Source organism: Anser anser (genome assembly GCF_964211835.1).
Source record: "Anser anser genome assembly, chromosome: 1".
Classification (NCBI taxonomy): Eukaryota; Metazoa; Chordata; class Aves; order Anseriformes; family Anatidae; genus Anser; species Anser anser.
In genome coordinates, this window is record NC_139720.1 from 46,239,425 (window position 1) to 46,255,362 (window position 15,938).

Below are 15,938 nucleotides of genomic sequence, written 5' to 3' on the forward strand. Positions count from 1 at the left end.
TTTCTCTGCTTAACTCTTTCTTGCCAAAGGATTATAGAATAATCAGATTTTTTTTCTTTTATATCTTATCTGGTTTAGAGGATTTTTGAGAGTAACTTCTAGGAAATTCCCTTCACGTAAAGTAGTAATATCCTGTGTCTTTCTATTTCAAAGTGCAAAGCCTAAGGAACGCTGCCCATCCAGCCTTCCTGCGTTCTCTGTTTCTTACAAGAATATGAAAAGAAGTCCATCGCAAGTCTCTCTGGATACCATCTCTATTGATAGTATGATGCTAGAGGAGCATTTGGTGGAGAGTGACGGAAGTGATAGCCAAAGCTTTCTGGAGAAAGGTAAATAGATTTAACAAAATATTTTTAAGCAATCTATGAAAATGTTGTTTGTTACTAAAATAATACCCAAAAGGATTGTGGTACAGCAAACCCTGAGTATCTTACAACACTATTGCTGTTAGCTTCACTAGTGAGTAATACCGAGTATGTTCACAGCACATCATTTCAAGGGAAAACAGCTGGGTGTGCTACTTAAGTAGTGCTGCTTAATTAAGCACTAGTCAGTTTACATCTCTTGAGGAGAGTAAAAGCATTGCAGTGCTGTGTGGGAGCCCTGAGTTAAGCAGAATTATTCCCTGCTTTGCTTTTAAGCACCCATTTTTGGCTGTAAGTGCTTACAGGCTGGCACCTTGAATCAGTGTTACACCTGAAGTGGTAAAGAATCTTCAATTTTAAGAGTAGATGGGGGGAAAAAAAAAATTCACTAATGCTTGTCGTGAAAATCGTCAGGCAGATAATTTGGTAGTCTCCTTGCAGCTTGTTCCATATGAAGCAGTTTCTTCCTATTGACTGTGTAACAACAAATACTTGTCCAGTTTTTGCTCATCTGTGCATGTGCCTTTGCTCCTGATCTGAGGGATGAAGTCAGCTGTACAGTAATTGTCTCTATATAGTCTGTAGCGTTGTGCAAATATAATGATTTAACTCTCTGGTAGAACTGATTAAATAATTTTCTAATGTCAGGAAATACAATAATAAGATTTTATTGGTACCTCTTTTCTGATAAATTCTATTTTTGAATGAGGAATAACAACATTCTTTTTCTGTAGATTTTCTTTTTGGCCTAGAGCAGTAATGAGAAGAATGTTTCACTTGCAGACCTGTTATAAATTTGGATTGTAGGAGCATTTCTGCATATGCATATGTAGGAGTATGCCATAAAATATTTTTTCCATTTTTAATAACCTTTATGTGTCTTTTTAACTTAAACAATATTTAACTGCAAGTTAAGTCTGCATGCTTCCCAGTTGTCAAGGAAACACTAACTGTCATGATGACTCTAATGAAAAAACATACATACTTTCTCTAAACATAAACCTGCAAGCATTTCCTTTAGAGGTGCTGTGTAGTGTTTTAGATACACACCTTGGAATCCTTAACCTTTTTTTCTGCTGAATCAGATTTGATTTGGAAGACTAAGGCCCTTTGCAGTTTTTCATGCAATGCATGCAGAGTGTCGTTTCATTTTTGTCAGTATATCCTGCCTTACTTTCATAGCATCTAAAACTTCAAACTCTGAATGAGGAATGGATTTGGCAGTTCAGTCATAAATATTTGTTTAATATGCTGTTCAACTCATTTTTAAAAATGAGTTAACGTATTTATGCAGTACCGGACACTGAGTTTATTCTTAATGCAGGACCGATTCAGGTTATGCTCTGCTAACTTTGCGTTTTTTCTGATGCATGTATGGAAGGTATTACAGCCACAAACTATCAAAGCCCATCAGAAAATGCCCATGAAGGAGGCACAGTGATTGAAAATTGTGATGGGTCATCTCCAGATGCCATGAGTGCTGCTTCAGAGAATGCCCATGAGACTAGTGAAGAAATGGTAATACTATTGAATTGCATTAGAATACATGGTTCAGTAAATTGAACTTTAAAATAAAGATAAAATTAATGCTTTTTGAGGGGATTTTCTACTATTTTTGGGAGTTTTTGTTAGTGCGCTATGTAGGCCTATGGATCTAGTGCCATTGTAATAAATACAAATGAAGATTATAATTCAAGTTATGCTGAGCATTCTCTGTTCTTATCTCCTCTGTGTAGCCACTATTGATAAATGACAGTAGCCACTTTAAAGTGTCAGGAAATATTTTCGCTTTAATACATAGTGATGTTTCATAATAGCATGTTCTTTTATGCTCCTACATATTGAGTATGATATTTAAAAAGAGTTTTTTCATATCAAGAGTATATTAAGCATAACTCTGACATCTATTACATGGAGATATTTCATCAGCACTGGTAGCATTCTGTAGTATTTGCAAATGGGACCTTAACAACTGTCCAGCCAGGTCAGATGAGAAATGCTTCTTGTCCAGGATGATGTCAGGACAATGGCCAGTATTTAGAGAAGACTATAAAGACAGGAGTTGTGGAGAAAGATTCTCTTCCTGAGACACCATGCGGGCACCAACTTTCTTTATTTGCCTATCTACTTCTTGCTGTTCTTTGTACTAATCAACACTTCTCAAATTATGTTCTTGTATCAGTTAAGGTTGAGAACTGGAAACCTAAGAGAGTATGGGTCAAACAAAATACAATGAATTTCACCTTCATTTAAAAAAAAAAAAAAAAAGCTCACCTGAATTATTGGTTCCTTCCAAATAAACTTTGTTACTTACACATATTAATAATATGAAGAAAATAAAATTCATGCAGCTTGTTACACAAATATATGCTGGCATTTTTTTCTATTTGCAGAATATAACTAAAACAAACAAAAAAATAGAAAAAAGCCCAAAGTAGTAGTAATGGTGATGGACATATAAAACATTCCAATAACAAAGCTGACTTTTGAAACTGGCTACTACTTTTTTCAAAAGACACTGCAATTCAATAAGTAGAGAAAAAGGGCTGACTGCTGTGCAAATTGCCGAAGTTTAGTATTCTGTCCTGGTTCTTCACCGTGGTCTGGTTCAGCACTGGAAATGCTTGGTTGCATTTATAATACACATGAAGCTGGGTGCAGCCTCAAAAAATGTCAGGTATCACACATGCTTCTTTAACAAGAGTGGGGAAGGGCTATCTCACTTTCATGACTTTTCTGGCGAGTTCTGAATTGTTACGGGTGGGTTATGAACACAAGGGTCTGTCTGGGCAGACAGTTGAGCCAACCCATTGTCAAGCCGATGGGTACAAAAAGAAAAGAAGAAATGAGAAAACTTTCTGTGAGCAAGGGTTATGGGTACAAAGATTCTTTTCCTTTTGAGGGAGGAGAGAAAGGTTTAGGTAACTTCATAAACAATAACCAATATAAATTCAATTTTAAATCTCATTTTTTAATCTTAATATTGTTGACAGATGTCTGTTGTGGTTTTCCAAATATTTGGTGTTAATGGCGAAATCGACATCAGAGGCGAAGATACAGAAATATGCCTTCAGGTCAACCAAGTGATACCAAATCAACTGGGAAATATCAGCGTTCGACACTATCTTTGCAACAGAACTGTGGGTAAGAACTAATAACGAGATTTCTATTGTGAAATTGGAGTTGGAAACATTTGTTTTAAATAAATGAAAACACTGTATTACCCTTAAAGCGCAAAAACAGTTTTATGCTTCTGCTAGTATGGTAACATCCTTTTTATGCTGGTTTAGAATATCTACTCTGGTTTCTTTCCTAATTGCCATACATTGAATAGGAGGCAAAAATATGAAAAAAAAAAAAAAAAAAAAAGGAAACATTTCTGATGGGAGGGTTAAAAAAAATGCATTAATTGCATTGACTTCTCCTCATTAATACAACTTGAGTTTAAAAAAAATAAATTACATTTTGCTATTGTTTCATCAATATGGAACTCTTACTGCTCTAATGATACTTATTTGTACCCTGGTTTGAAGGGCTGTTTCTGAAGACAGCTTCTTCATTTCTTAAAGATACTTTTCTGTACAATAAATTAAAACCCACAGTTTAAACCGATTTATAATCTGTGCTTTAAAAAAAGTTAAAATTGCCTTTGTATCAGGAAAAACAAGCTGCCTTGACAGCCTTTATTCTTTTTCTTTTTTAAATACACTTGATAAGCATACAGAGAGTAGTTTCATGCCAGATATTGGCACAACTAGATCAACCAGTATATTAAGTCTGAGCTGTTCTTGGGCATGGATACATGTACATTATCTGCCAGGAAACCTAGTTCACATACTGTGAGGTTTTCTTCTTGGCATGCTGTATTGGCATGCCAGTCTGTCACAGTTTGTTTTGCTCCCCTTTGCCAGCCGTCCACACGGATTGCTAGATGCCAGCTCTGCTGCACTGCAGGGTTTGGGGGGGGTGCAGATCCCCGATGCACCTGCCTCCTGCTTCTGGTTCATCTCCTTTCCCAGGAAACAATTATAGCAGCAGTTGGCTGCCATTTATTTCCAGCCTTGCAGCAGTACGGATTTTCTTCAGGAGGTTCTGCTTGGTGAAGCAGCCTCCAATGTCCTAGCTAAAAAAAAAAAAAAAAAAAAAGTCACTTTCTGGTAAGCTGAGCTGTTGCCAGCAGCTGCTGCTTGAGCAGCTGTTGAGTGATGTTGCAATTGTGTTCTTGCATCTGAAGGCGTGAGGGAGGTCCAGCAGGGAAGTCTCATTGATGACCTTCAGACAACAGGCAGCCAGTTCTGGTTATCTGTCATGTCCTCGTAAAAGCAAGAGGAAGTAAACAGTAAGAACATGGCACCTTCCTGCTCTCACTTGGATCTGAAACTAGAACATGCCTCCAGCTCAGCTGCGTATGAGAGGCTTGTGCACGGATTCCTTTATGGACAATCGGTTACAATGTGACTGGGATCTACAAATACTGATGTTATGTATCTCTTCCTTTCTGTTTCTGGTGGCTTTCTGGATAGGTGGCATATCAACACTTCTTTCTACATTGGTCACTCTCACTCCACAACATACATCTTTTCTCTTCTCCACAGAGCTCTGCTTTCTGTACCAAGTCAGGAATCTTCTGCAGCCAGTGCTGCTCCATATCTGCTACGTGTATCCTAATATAAGAACTAAGGAGGGAAGCAATTTAAAAATAAAAAAATTCTAGAGGATCAAGGTTAGGATTAAGCTTGAGAATTGGGTTGAAAGAAAGAATTTGAGTTAACAGTAAGAAAAGGTAACTAAAAGAACGAATGAGCAAAAGCATAAGAAAAGTATCCAAAAAACAGCAACTTTCCCCCTAGACCTTTAACAAAACTTACTCAAATGTTGAATTAACAGTTGTAACCAGTTACAGCTTGCTATAATGTTAGCACAGTAAATGTAGGAAGGGAAAAGTGTGCTATTGCAGGAGTAAATTTGAGGGCAGTGTGGCAGCTGTGCACGTCCCAGCAGAGCTGGCTACAGGACGATGACTTTCATCAGATCGTGTGTCTGGCAGCAATAACAAAAGAAGTGGGGCAGAGGTACTCTGCATAGGAGAGAATGCTTTTCACTGAGACCTTGTCGTGCATGTGGAAGTTTGTAGAAACTTCTGAATTGCTTAACCCTATTTCTCTCCCATTCTCTCTCAATTATGGCAGTTTCAGGTAGCTACAAGATAACTGACGTTGGCTTCATGGCTGAGACTTAATGCACGGTCTTTTAGTTTTCTACACTTTGGAGTCTTTGAGCAATGTTGCAGGTGCTCTTTCCTGGTCCCACAATACCTAGGGCCTACCTTTTTTCCGACTTCTAAGCTTGTAAGCATTGGACTTTGCTGAGGTTAAACCAAGAAGCATCTGTATGATTTTTTTTATTAATTCTGTCCTCAAATTCATTTAACAGGTAGATGCTCTACTAATATAAACGGACATAATTCAATTAGTTTTAATTGAGTTACTTTTTAAAATATCTTTCAAATTTCAGTGTTTGTTTCTTAACGTGATTGTTGTGAACATTATATGCTTTTTGTTGTATAAGTCAGTTCTCTAAGTCAGACATCATAGTGACAGATATGACCTTTAACAAATCCCTTGGGGTAGCTGTTTCTGGTGGTGAACCCTTTTTTTCTGAACTACACATGGATACTGGGCTTAGTTTTTCAGTATCTTGTTACCTTAGGTTTTTTTATTTTGTTTTTAGAACTGTTCAGTTGAATGTTACAGTTGTCCTTACTGGTTAAAAATACTGAAACTAACAAGAAAATGCTAGTTCCCTTTAAGGTTCAAATCTACTGCCACCCAAATAATAGAAGCAACACATGCTCATGTTCTCTATCTTACTAAATTGCTGTTTACGTTCCTGTGTGTTAGCAAGTAAGTTCCTGAATCAGGAAATTATGCCTTTCCAAGAGAATACCTGCTCTCCTGAGAGTGTGAGCTGACTTAAATGTTTTTCTGAATTAAGACTGAAGGATTTAGTGGAAAAATATGTAAAATAATTGTTTTTCAGTTCTCAAGACATTGAGAAAACACAAATCCTTTATGCACAACTATGCTTCTATATCACCCTTTTCTGTTGTCACAGTGATGTACAAGTACTATATACGGATTATTTTTCTATAGTGCTTTTAATGATATGCTTTTTGTGATATACGTACAAAATTCATCTGAATTTATTATATATACACAGTGTTGTAATTCCTGGAATATACTTCCAAAGTACTTCTGGGAAATTATTTGGACAATAGAAGCATAATTAATTGCATCATAATTGCTTTTTGTACATTGCAAAATTTTAATGCAAACTTATTTTTCTTTTGTAACAGGTTCTGATTGTAAATCTGTGGCCGGACCAGTTAGTTCATCACCTGAGATTAGTTTGAGATGGGAAAGTGGGCCCAGTGCTATCATACATTCTATGCTGGCTGTAAAAAATGGTTTTCTCCAGTGTCATGTAGAGAACTTCAGTGCTGAATTCCTAACTTCTTCCCTCACAAACATTCAGCATTTTCTAGAAGATGAAACTGTTGCAGAAGTGATGCCTATGAAGATAAAAGTTTCTAATGCGAAGATTAATTTAAAAGTATGTTAACGATAAGCTATTTGGCTGCTTTAAAGAAATTGTGTTCTTATTTCTTTGATGATAACCTTCTAATCTGGATACAGTTAACTTCAAAGAAACTGCCATCATACTCTGTAAAGTCTTTAGATAACAGTAAAACAATTTAAAAATCCATAGATTTGGTTAACTCTGTGGTATGCCTAGAGAGGAATTCTCTGCATGACCAAGCTAGTTACGTGAATTAATACTTTGTACTTTTTTCCATCCTTTCCTAGTCAGTTTTATAGAGTGACAAGTATTACAGGTAATGTATACCAAATTCCTACAGGCACAGTGTGCTTTTTTGTTTTGGTTTGGTTTTGTTTGTTTTTTGTTGGCTGGGCTTTTTTGCTTAGCATGGTGATGATATTTTAATTACAAAACAGATTTTTGAGGGTAATTGTCTTTCCTACTTAAAGAACAGGTTATGTAATGAAAGTGCAGTACAAAAGAAGGAAGAGATTACAAGAACTCCAGTTCAAACCACTTGAATACTGCTTCTTAGGACCCAGATTTTTCTGTTCTGCTCTACCTAGAAACAGTTACTAAACAGTGCAAGCTTTTCTCACCACTCTAGCTGAAAATAGTAACACTAAGAGGACAGTGCTACTCCAGTCTTCCAGGTGATATCCTTTTGGGCACTTAAAAGGAGTGTCTGTGCTGCACAACCATTGGATTCAAGGATGATTACACTTGGAAAAAAATCATTATAACATTGCATTGGAAATTAATAATCACCTATGTAAATGTGGAATATAGCAAGGACTGGAGTAGCAGCTCCAATTCTGCATCATAGGCTAAGGCCTTGAACCTGTTAACCTTCTGGACTGGAAGGTCAAATGTTACCTGTACAATATTCTACTCAGACTTGAATATCAAAATCCACCAGTATTCCCTCTCTACTTGGTGCAGCTTTTCCATCCCCTGAGGATTCTTAAACACTCCTTTAGGGCTATTTCTATACCAGCAGTAGTGCAAGGACGTTCTGTAAGAGCTGTGAATCTGTTCACCAGATTTAGGTGCATCACAAATGTGAATGTTCAAGTGCAGAAAGAAAGGTTTCAATACACAATCACCTAAATTTTAAAAACAGGATTGTGCTGATTTATTGGAAAGAAAGCAGACTTAAGCAAACTGCTCGAGAAAACAGCTGTGCATTAATAAACAGGCAATAAGGGTCTGCCTGGTAGCATTAGCACTAAAGTGCTCACTCAGCTGTGCACATGTCACAGGGAAGCTGCTCATGGTGGCTGACGGATGGCAGATATGAGACACAGATGATTCCTTTCCAGAGCATTGTTGGGTAGTAAAGAGTAAGAAGATATGGTTCAACTTTATGCTGCACTGACTATTCAATACTGTATATTATTGTTATTATTTTTTTTTCTGAATGGGACTTGATGCAGTGTGTTTCCTGGAGAAAAAAGAAAATAACCTTCCTTAAACTCTTGATTTATTTTTTGCACTTTCTACTGCAATCTCAGTGATGTTTCAAGAAACTTTATCAGTTACACCTCAACAGCTTTCTTTTTATGTGCTTAATGCTGATATGTATAGTTTATGATTATACTGCATTACTTTGCTTGACAGGGATAATGAACTTAAAAAATGTCCTGCGGGGACCTCAAAGGAAGTAATTTGTGTCGTTTCCCTTCTGATGAGTATAATAATGTAACTGAACTACAGCTGGTGTCATCCCAAACTAAATTCTAAAATGACAAAGTCCCCTTAAGAATGATACATGTCCCTTAGAATCTTTAAATCATTCAAAAGAAAATCAGATATAGTGTGGGGTTCTTATCTCTGACTCTGAGAGCTCCTGAGCTAAAGGATGTCTTGAGTTGGGATTTAATCTTATTGAGATGACTGTAAAAATACTTTGAAGTATTTCAGTCAGATTGTATATACAGAGTTCAGTGAACTTACTCAAGAGATAAATATAGGCCTTTAATATGATCCACAGGAAAAAAAAATGGAGTAGTGGAGGTCCTGTTAGAAATTTCTGCTCTGAAATGTTCCCTTTCAAGGTTCGTTAAATGAACTTATGTTTAATTTAACATCTTAGCTATTTTGATTTCCTAGTAAACTCATCTTTGAATATTCATATTTTTTAGGATGACAGTCCACGTGAAAATCTCAAGGTGTCTGAGCTAGTACCCATAAAACTACATATTGACATACTCTGGATAGAAAGAAATGACGATGGCTCTTTTTTCATTAGAGGTTTGTATCTTCGTGCCACTGGATATCTCAACATTGTAATCTAATTATTATTAACACTGTTTTTTTTTGTGTAGACGTGTCTAATAATGAAAAAATAATTGCTGATAATTTGTGTAAGTAGTGTTGCACTAAACCTTAATTCTAAGTGTAGTTAGAAGAAAGTTACCTTTTTGAGTAATGTATTGTCTGTGATAACCTACAGCTGAATCAATCTGTGAGAAATAGAAATATGCATATAACTTCCTGAGGGTATGTTTCCTCAGTGCTTCATCATAATAAGTCTCAGATTCTTTCAAGATCAACTACAAATCAAACAAAAAGTTGCATTTCTTTACAATTAGCCAAGAGAGTTCTGTGTTGTCTTTGTGTTTTTGTCTTACAGGTAGTAGGTAGAGCATATTGTAAAACAAAAATTTACCTGAAAAGTCCAAGTAACTTTTCAATTTTGTATATTATGGTAGCGTCTTGGCAGGTTATGGCTATGATGGCACTGCAATTGTATTTCGAATAGGGATTTAACTTTATACCTTTCATGAACTATGTATATCCTTTTCTCTTTCTACATGTATAGGCAAATACTAAATACTGTTAACAAAGCAATACGTTTAGAGGTAGAGCTGCACTGTTGTCTTACACAGATATGTCAAAGCATCACGGAGTAATCTAGGTTGGAAGAAACCACAGAAGGTCATCTGGTCCTTCTCCCTGTGCAAAGCAGGAGCAATTTAGATCAGGTTGCTCAACACCCTGTCCAGTCAAGTTCTGAGCATCAAATAGGTGATTTCACAATGTGTCCTAAGCAATCTGTCCTAATCCTTGGCCACCCTTATCGTTAATTTCATTTAGTAATGCCTACTTAGAATTTCCTTTGTTGCAGCTCATGTCTCTTGCCGCCTGTCTTGCCAGAGGTGCTTGAGGACTTCCCAAACACTTCTGGGAAAGTCTGGTCCATCTTCTCAATACCCTTTCACTTGGCAGGCAAAGGTAGCTTACAGATCACCCCATAGCCTTCCCATCTTCAGATTGACAAATGCATTTCTCTTAATCCCCTTATTTGTACATCATGTACTCCTAGCCATGATCATCTTGGTAGTCCTCTGCTGTCAGTATCTTTCTTACACTGGGGAATCCAGAACTAGATCCAGTACTCCAGATGTGGTCTTACTGCTGCTGAGTATAGGGAGGGATAATAACTTCTTTGTTTGGTCATCTACACCCTTGGTAGTGCAGCCTGTATGTGGTTGGTCTTGGCTGTGAGGGCTCACTGCTGACTTACGTTCAACTTCTTGCTCACCAAGGCCTACAGATCCTTTCCTGTAATGTTGCTTTCTGTTGATTTGATCCCTGTCCTACAGTGGCGTAAGAAGTTATTTACTCCCACCTGCAGGACTTCACACGTGAGCTGAATTTCCTGAGACTCCAGTCAGCCTATTTCTACAGCATGTTCAGGTCCCTCTGAAGAACAGCCTTGCTCATCTTGTCAGTCACTTACCCTTCAGTTTGGTATTGTTTATACACTTGTAGAGGATGCACCCACCCCTTCATCCAGGCCCTTAATAAATTAATCTGACAATATATGAAGTATTGTGTCACTTGAGGAAGAGAAGGTTGCAGCGTGATCTTAATACTGCCTTCACGTACCTAATGGGAGGTTATGGAAAAGATGGACCAGACTACTCAGAGATGCATGGTGGCATGATGTGTTTGTATTTTAATTTCTCCACGTTATCTAATAGACTGAATATCTTTAAATGCTTGAAAAACGCATTTTGGTCATCTTTAGATACTAGACATTGGAGGAAATATTAATTTAACAAGAAAATTTAGAAGAAATTCTTTAAGAAAAAGGAATTTTAGACTATTAAGAATGGCGCCCTCATTTTACCCTTGGTGTACAGCAGTATATTTTAATAGAAGTTATAGTGCACTTCTGTTATAAATGCTAGAAAGTTTCCTTAATGGTAAATCTTTAAAGTTGTTTTCTAATTTAAAAACTTGATTCTGCAAGTTTATCTCACTGTCTTCAAATATAAATGCAGTCATCAGATCTAATTTGGACTTGCAGACATTACTGCAGTAGCAATATTAATAGTTACCAAACTTGTGCTCCCTCCCCCCTGTTTCAGTGCATGTTTCAGGCATTGGATAATGAAGATCTGAAATATATAGTTCTTTAGATACACTTTCTGAATTGCAAGCTCTGTTGTCTCTGTTGTATAGCTAATTACTCAGGATACGTATCATGTGGTGATAATAGCAGTCAGTATAAAAATGTGGTAATTTTCTTTGAGCTGGAAGATGCACATATAGTTTCTTCTTATGCCTTCTTTCCTTTCTCTCTTCCTCCAAAAGGGTATACAATGTTTATTTAATTTTATTTTAAATTTTGTATTTGATTTTGTAAGGTAAATATAGACATGCCTAATATCAAAAATGTGTTTGCTAAGGTGCTTTTAATTTAGTGCTGATGGCAATTAAACTTTATAAAAAAAAAAAAAATACAAAAACCTAAATGCTACTCTCAAGTATCTTTCTGTGTTACAGACAATCAAAGAGTAAATGATGTGTCAAAGATGAAGAATTCAAGTAGTGCATTGCAACAAGCAACTAGACCTGCTGGATTTAAAACACAGGACCAAGCCACACAGACTACTTGTGAAATTCCCAGACCTTTTAAATCAAGCAGTGATTCAGCTGACTTCCTCAAAAATGAGGTATTGAGAATTCCTTCACTCCCATAAAGTTGCAATAATCATTGATGTGGTGGTTTTACTCGGGTGGGCAGCTGAGCTCTACCACAACCACTCTCTCACTCCCCCTCCTCAAAGAGGAACGGGGAGAAAATACGATGAAAAGGGCTCAAGGGTTGAGATAAGGACGAGGAGATCGCACAGTAATCATTGTGATGGGCAAAACAGACTCAGCATAGGGAGATAGTAGGATTTATTACCTACTACTAACAAGCTAGAGAAGTGAGAAACGAAGGAAAGAAACCAAAAGCACCTTCCCCCCCAACCACCCTCTTCCACCTCCTCCCCCCGAGCGGCGCAGGGGAACAGGGGAATGGGGGTTATGGTCAGTCTATAGCACTTCTTCTCCGCTGCTCCTTCGCAGTCACTCTCGTCCCCTGTGCTGTGGGGTCCCTCTCACAGGATGCAGTCCTTGCTGAACTGATCTGACGTGGGCTGCCCACAGGCAGCAGCTCTTCAAGAACTGCTCCAGGTATGGTTCTGTACCACAGGGTCCATCCCTCAGGAGCAAACTTCTCCAACCTGGATCCCCCATGGGCAGCAGCTCCTGCCAGGTCACCTGCTCCTGCGTGGTCTCCTCTCCATGGGCTACAGGTCCGGCCCGGAATCTGCTCCGGCAGGGGTCTTCCACAGGCCGCAGTCTCCATCGGTGCAGGTCCACCTGCTCCACCGTGGTCTCCTCCATGGGCTGCAGGGTAGAACCCTGCTCCACCGTGGTACTCCATGGGCTGCAGGGGGACAGCCTGCTTCACCATGGTCCTCACCACAGGCCGCAGGGGACTTCTGCTCTGGCGCCTGGAGTACCTCTCCCCCTCCTTCTTCACTGACCTTGGCGCCTGCAAGGCTGTTCCTCACTCCTCTCACTCTCCCAGCTGCTGTGTGGCGCAGAGTTTTTTTTCCCTGTCTTAAATATGCTCTCACAGAGGTGCGAAACAACATCGCTTATTGGCTCAGCTCTGGTCAGCAGTGGGGCCCCTACCAAACATGGGGCAGCTTCTAGATCCCTCTCACAGAAGCCACCCCTATGGCCCCCTGCTACCAAAACCTTGCCACGTAAACCCACTACAATTGATCATCACAGTTGTTTGGTTATCCAGGAGTAGGCTGGGGGAGGGTTACTTCTGTTTAGAGATCTGAGCTGGAAACTATGAAATACAGATAATATAGTTCAGTATATAGGCATGCAAAATAAATGTAATACTACTTTCTAAATAGGGTGGTAATACACTGCAGACTAATTCTTCCCCTTTACGTCAGATGGAGCTTTATGAAGAAGCGATTCACAAACTCTGTAATAATCCTCTCTCCTCTCTTCTGAACATCTCCCTGATCCCTACACAGCACAACTGCCACAGGTGAAGGATTAGATGGTTGAGTCAGGTCCTTAGTAACCTAACCTGTCAGTCATACATGAACTTTGAATTGATGGTGAAAAAATTCACACATCACTTTAGCTTTTTTTCCCCCACTGGATACCAATCTATTCCTGGAGCTCAGAACCCAGTGTCATTGCCACTCCTCTCCCGAATGGAAATGGCGTAACTAAAATATGAAGTCCAGGGTACCTTGCCTTTTGATCTATCTTCATCAATTCTCTCCATGTTCCACTGTCATTACCTGGGTATCAGTCAGCTGGCCCCAACAAACCTAAACCAAGCAATGAATGTAACCATTGGTTTATATTATTTTAAAATGTGCTGTACTGGAAAAAGTCGGCAGTATGCAGGAATATTAATAACGTGTTTCTAACCTGATCATTTCAGCTTCTTGAAGAAAATGAATGTCTCAAACAGGAACTAGCCAAAGCTAAAATGGCTCTTGCTGAGGTCCAAATGGAAAATGATGCCCTCCTTCATCGTATAAAGAAGATGAATGTTGATCATCAGTAGGACAATGTTCTGTTGGTGTGAGGCATCAACAGAATTTTGGGTGATCACAGCATCTGAAGTACTGTTTGTGAATTGCTGGAAGACATGGTTATTTTTTTGTCACAAAGTTCTCTCATCACAAACAAAATGTTTGTGAAAAGCTACTATTCTGAAATTATCATTAAACATTGTAACTTTTTTCAGCCTGTTTTAAACCGAGATGACTTTGGAGAAATCAGTTTATACTGTACTTTATTAATTTACTGAAGAAAAAAATCATATCATCTACTTTTAATATTATCAAAGGAGATGTTATTTTTAAAATGTTTTTTGAAAACCAGATGGCTCAGCAATGAAAGAAGGTGCCTAGCTGCGTAACTGAGTAAAATGTACCATGCCTCATTAACAAACTGTACCTCTGTTTGTTAAGATTATGTTCTATTATTACCAGATGTCTGTATAGGAGGTTGCATTTGCACTATGATAATATGGGTTAGATCCTCTAGAATAGTATAGCTATTGAAAATCAAAATAGTAGCCCTAAACTAGTCCCGAAATTCAGTATAATTTGCCCAGAGAGGATTTTAAGAATAGTCCTCTGGTGCTATATTGTTCCAGACACCCTTTCCACGTGCACTCCTAAAATACCACAGTAAATGTTGGAGAAATTAAGTAAGAGGGCATACTACTGGGCTTTCCTCCTGCATGAAAGTCCGCTACATCTGTACAGCTAGTCTAATTTAGACATTCACACATTTGTTTTTCTCTCTCTGTGATGAGGAGATAGCCCTGCCGTAGGATCCAGCAGTTCGTGAAAGGTGAGATTTGAGCCATTTTGCTTCCATGTCTGATTCTGTGCACTTCATCAGACATGACCAAGGATTTGGTCCAGTGTATTTAAATATGTAATGTCAATGCTTGTTGGGGGGTGGGGGTGGAAATTCCTACAGGGATTCATTAATTGTATATTGCTTTTTTGATTATATATATACATATATATTTAAAAAAAAAAAAGCTTTAGAGAATCAATTACCCTATGAAATGGTGAGATTACATGAGATGTAACTATACAATTTAAACCATGGCTGATTTGTATAAATTAATAATTTTCAGCTAAAAACTGGTACAGATGGATAAATAAAAAAGCACAACACTAAAAGAGAATATCAGAGTGTGCTTCTAAACGATTTTGGAAACAACATACAAAAAACATACATGCCCATAAGAGATTGTTTTCGCTAGAAATAAAAATGATTGAATATTTTAACTAGTGACCTTGAATCTGACAACTAACAATATTTTAATTACCACCACAGTTGTTTCTGCTCCATGGGATGTTTGAGGGAAGTTTTATTTGTAGATATGCAGATAAGACTCAAAAATACTTAGTATCCTACGGTTTGACTTTGCATGTTTAATTAAAACCAGTTTGATAGCCTAAACTGATTTTCATCAAAACTTTTTGGAGGGCACGAAATTTTCACTGCTGTAAGTAGTTATTGAAAGTATGTAATTTTAATCAGGGACTCTATGGAAGAACTGGTTCAGGCACTATTTAAAAGCCTGCCTCCCAAAACCATAGTTGAAACTCCCTTTATTACCCATGGGAACTTTTATCTTATTCTGAATAAGATTTAAAAAAAAAAAAAAAAAAAAAGAACAAGGCTGTTTCTAAGAGAGAAACTTAATATGTGCATTTCAAAAAGGTATTTAAGACAACACAGTATTAAATATAGGTAGTGCAATTTAACATGAATGTCATGTCAGATTCAGGGGAGGAGTTCTCAGCTGGTTGAGTTCTGATTGGTACTGTTAAAGTCGGTAATTCTAACTCAGTTTACCCCTGCCAAGCTCTAGTTAGAATTATTCTAAAGAAAGGAATGTATAGAGTGGTTAGTAGCATGTGGCTGGAATAATATGTTGAGACTTGTTTAATTTTTAAAAAGAAATAAACAGCAATATTAAACACCTCTTCCTTCTTACTGCACAAGCTAGTACCTGTTTCTGTTAGCAACAACAACAACAACAAAAAAAAATCCCAAAACAGCTCTTTCCAGTACAGATGCAGAAATTCTGGGCGTCACCTTCTTGCACTTCATTAC

At 37.8% G+C, this 15,938-nt stretch overlaps 1 protein-coding gene across 4 annotated transcripts in view; it reads left to right on the forward strand.

Moving 5' to 3' along the window:
* Window positions 1-15,804, forward strand: part of BLTP3B (bridge-like lipid transfer protein family member 3B) — a 57,555-nt gene extending 41,751 nt beyond the window's left edge. For 3 of the 4 annotated variants that reach the window (XM_083820759.1, XM_083820760.1, XM_083820761.1), the window contains exons 15-21: window positions 154-329; window positions 1,747-1,883; window positions 3,359-3,509; window positions 6,721-6,977; window positions 9,110-9,218; window positions 11,763-11,932; window positions 13,732-15,804. In XM_083820759.1, coding sequence (XP_083676885.1) covers window positions 154-329; window positions 1,747-1,883; window positions 3,359-3,509; window positions 6,721-6,977; window positions 9,110-9,218; window positions 11,763-11,932; window positions 13,732-13,857 — 1,126 coding nt within the window. In that variant the 3' untranslated portion in view covers window positions 13,858-15,804. Of the gene's footprint in view, window positions 1-153; window positions 330-1,746; window positions 1,884-3,358; window positions 3,510-6,720; window positions 6,978-9,109; window positions 9,219-11,762; window positions 11,933-13,731 lie in introns of those variants that run through there. The other variant, XR_014578296.1, reaches the window with a different exon arrangement.
* Window positions 15,805-15,938: the final 134 nt, after the last annotated feature.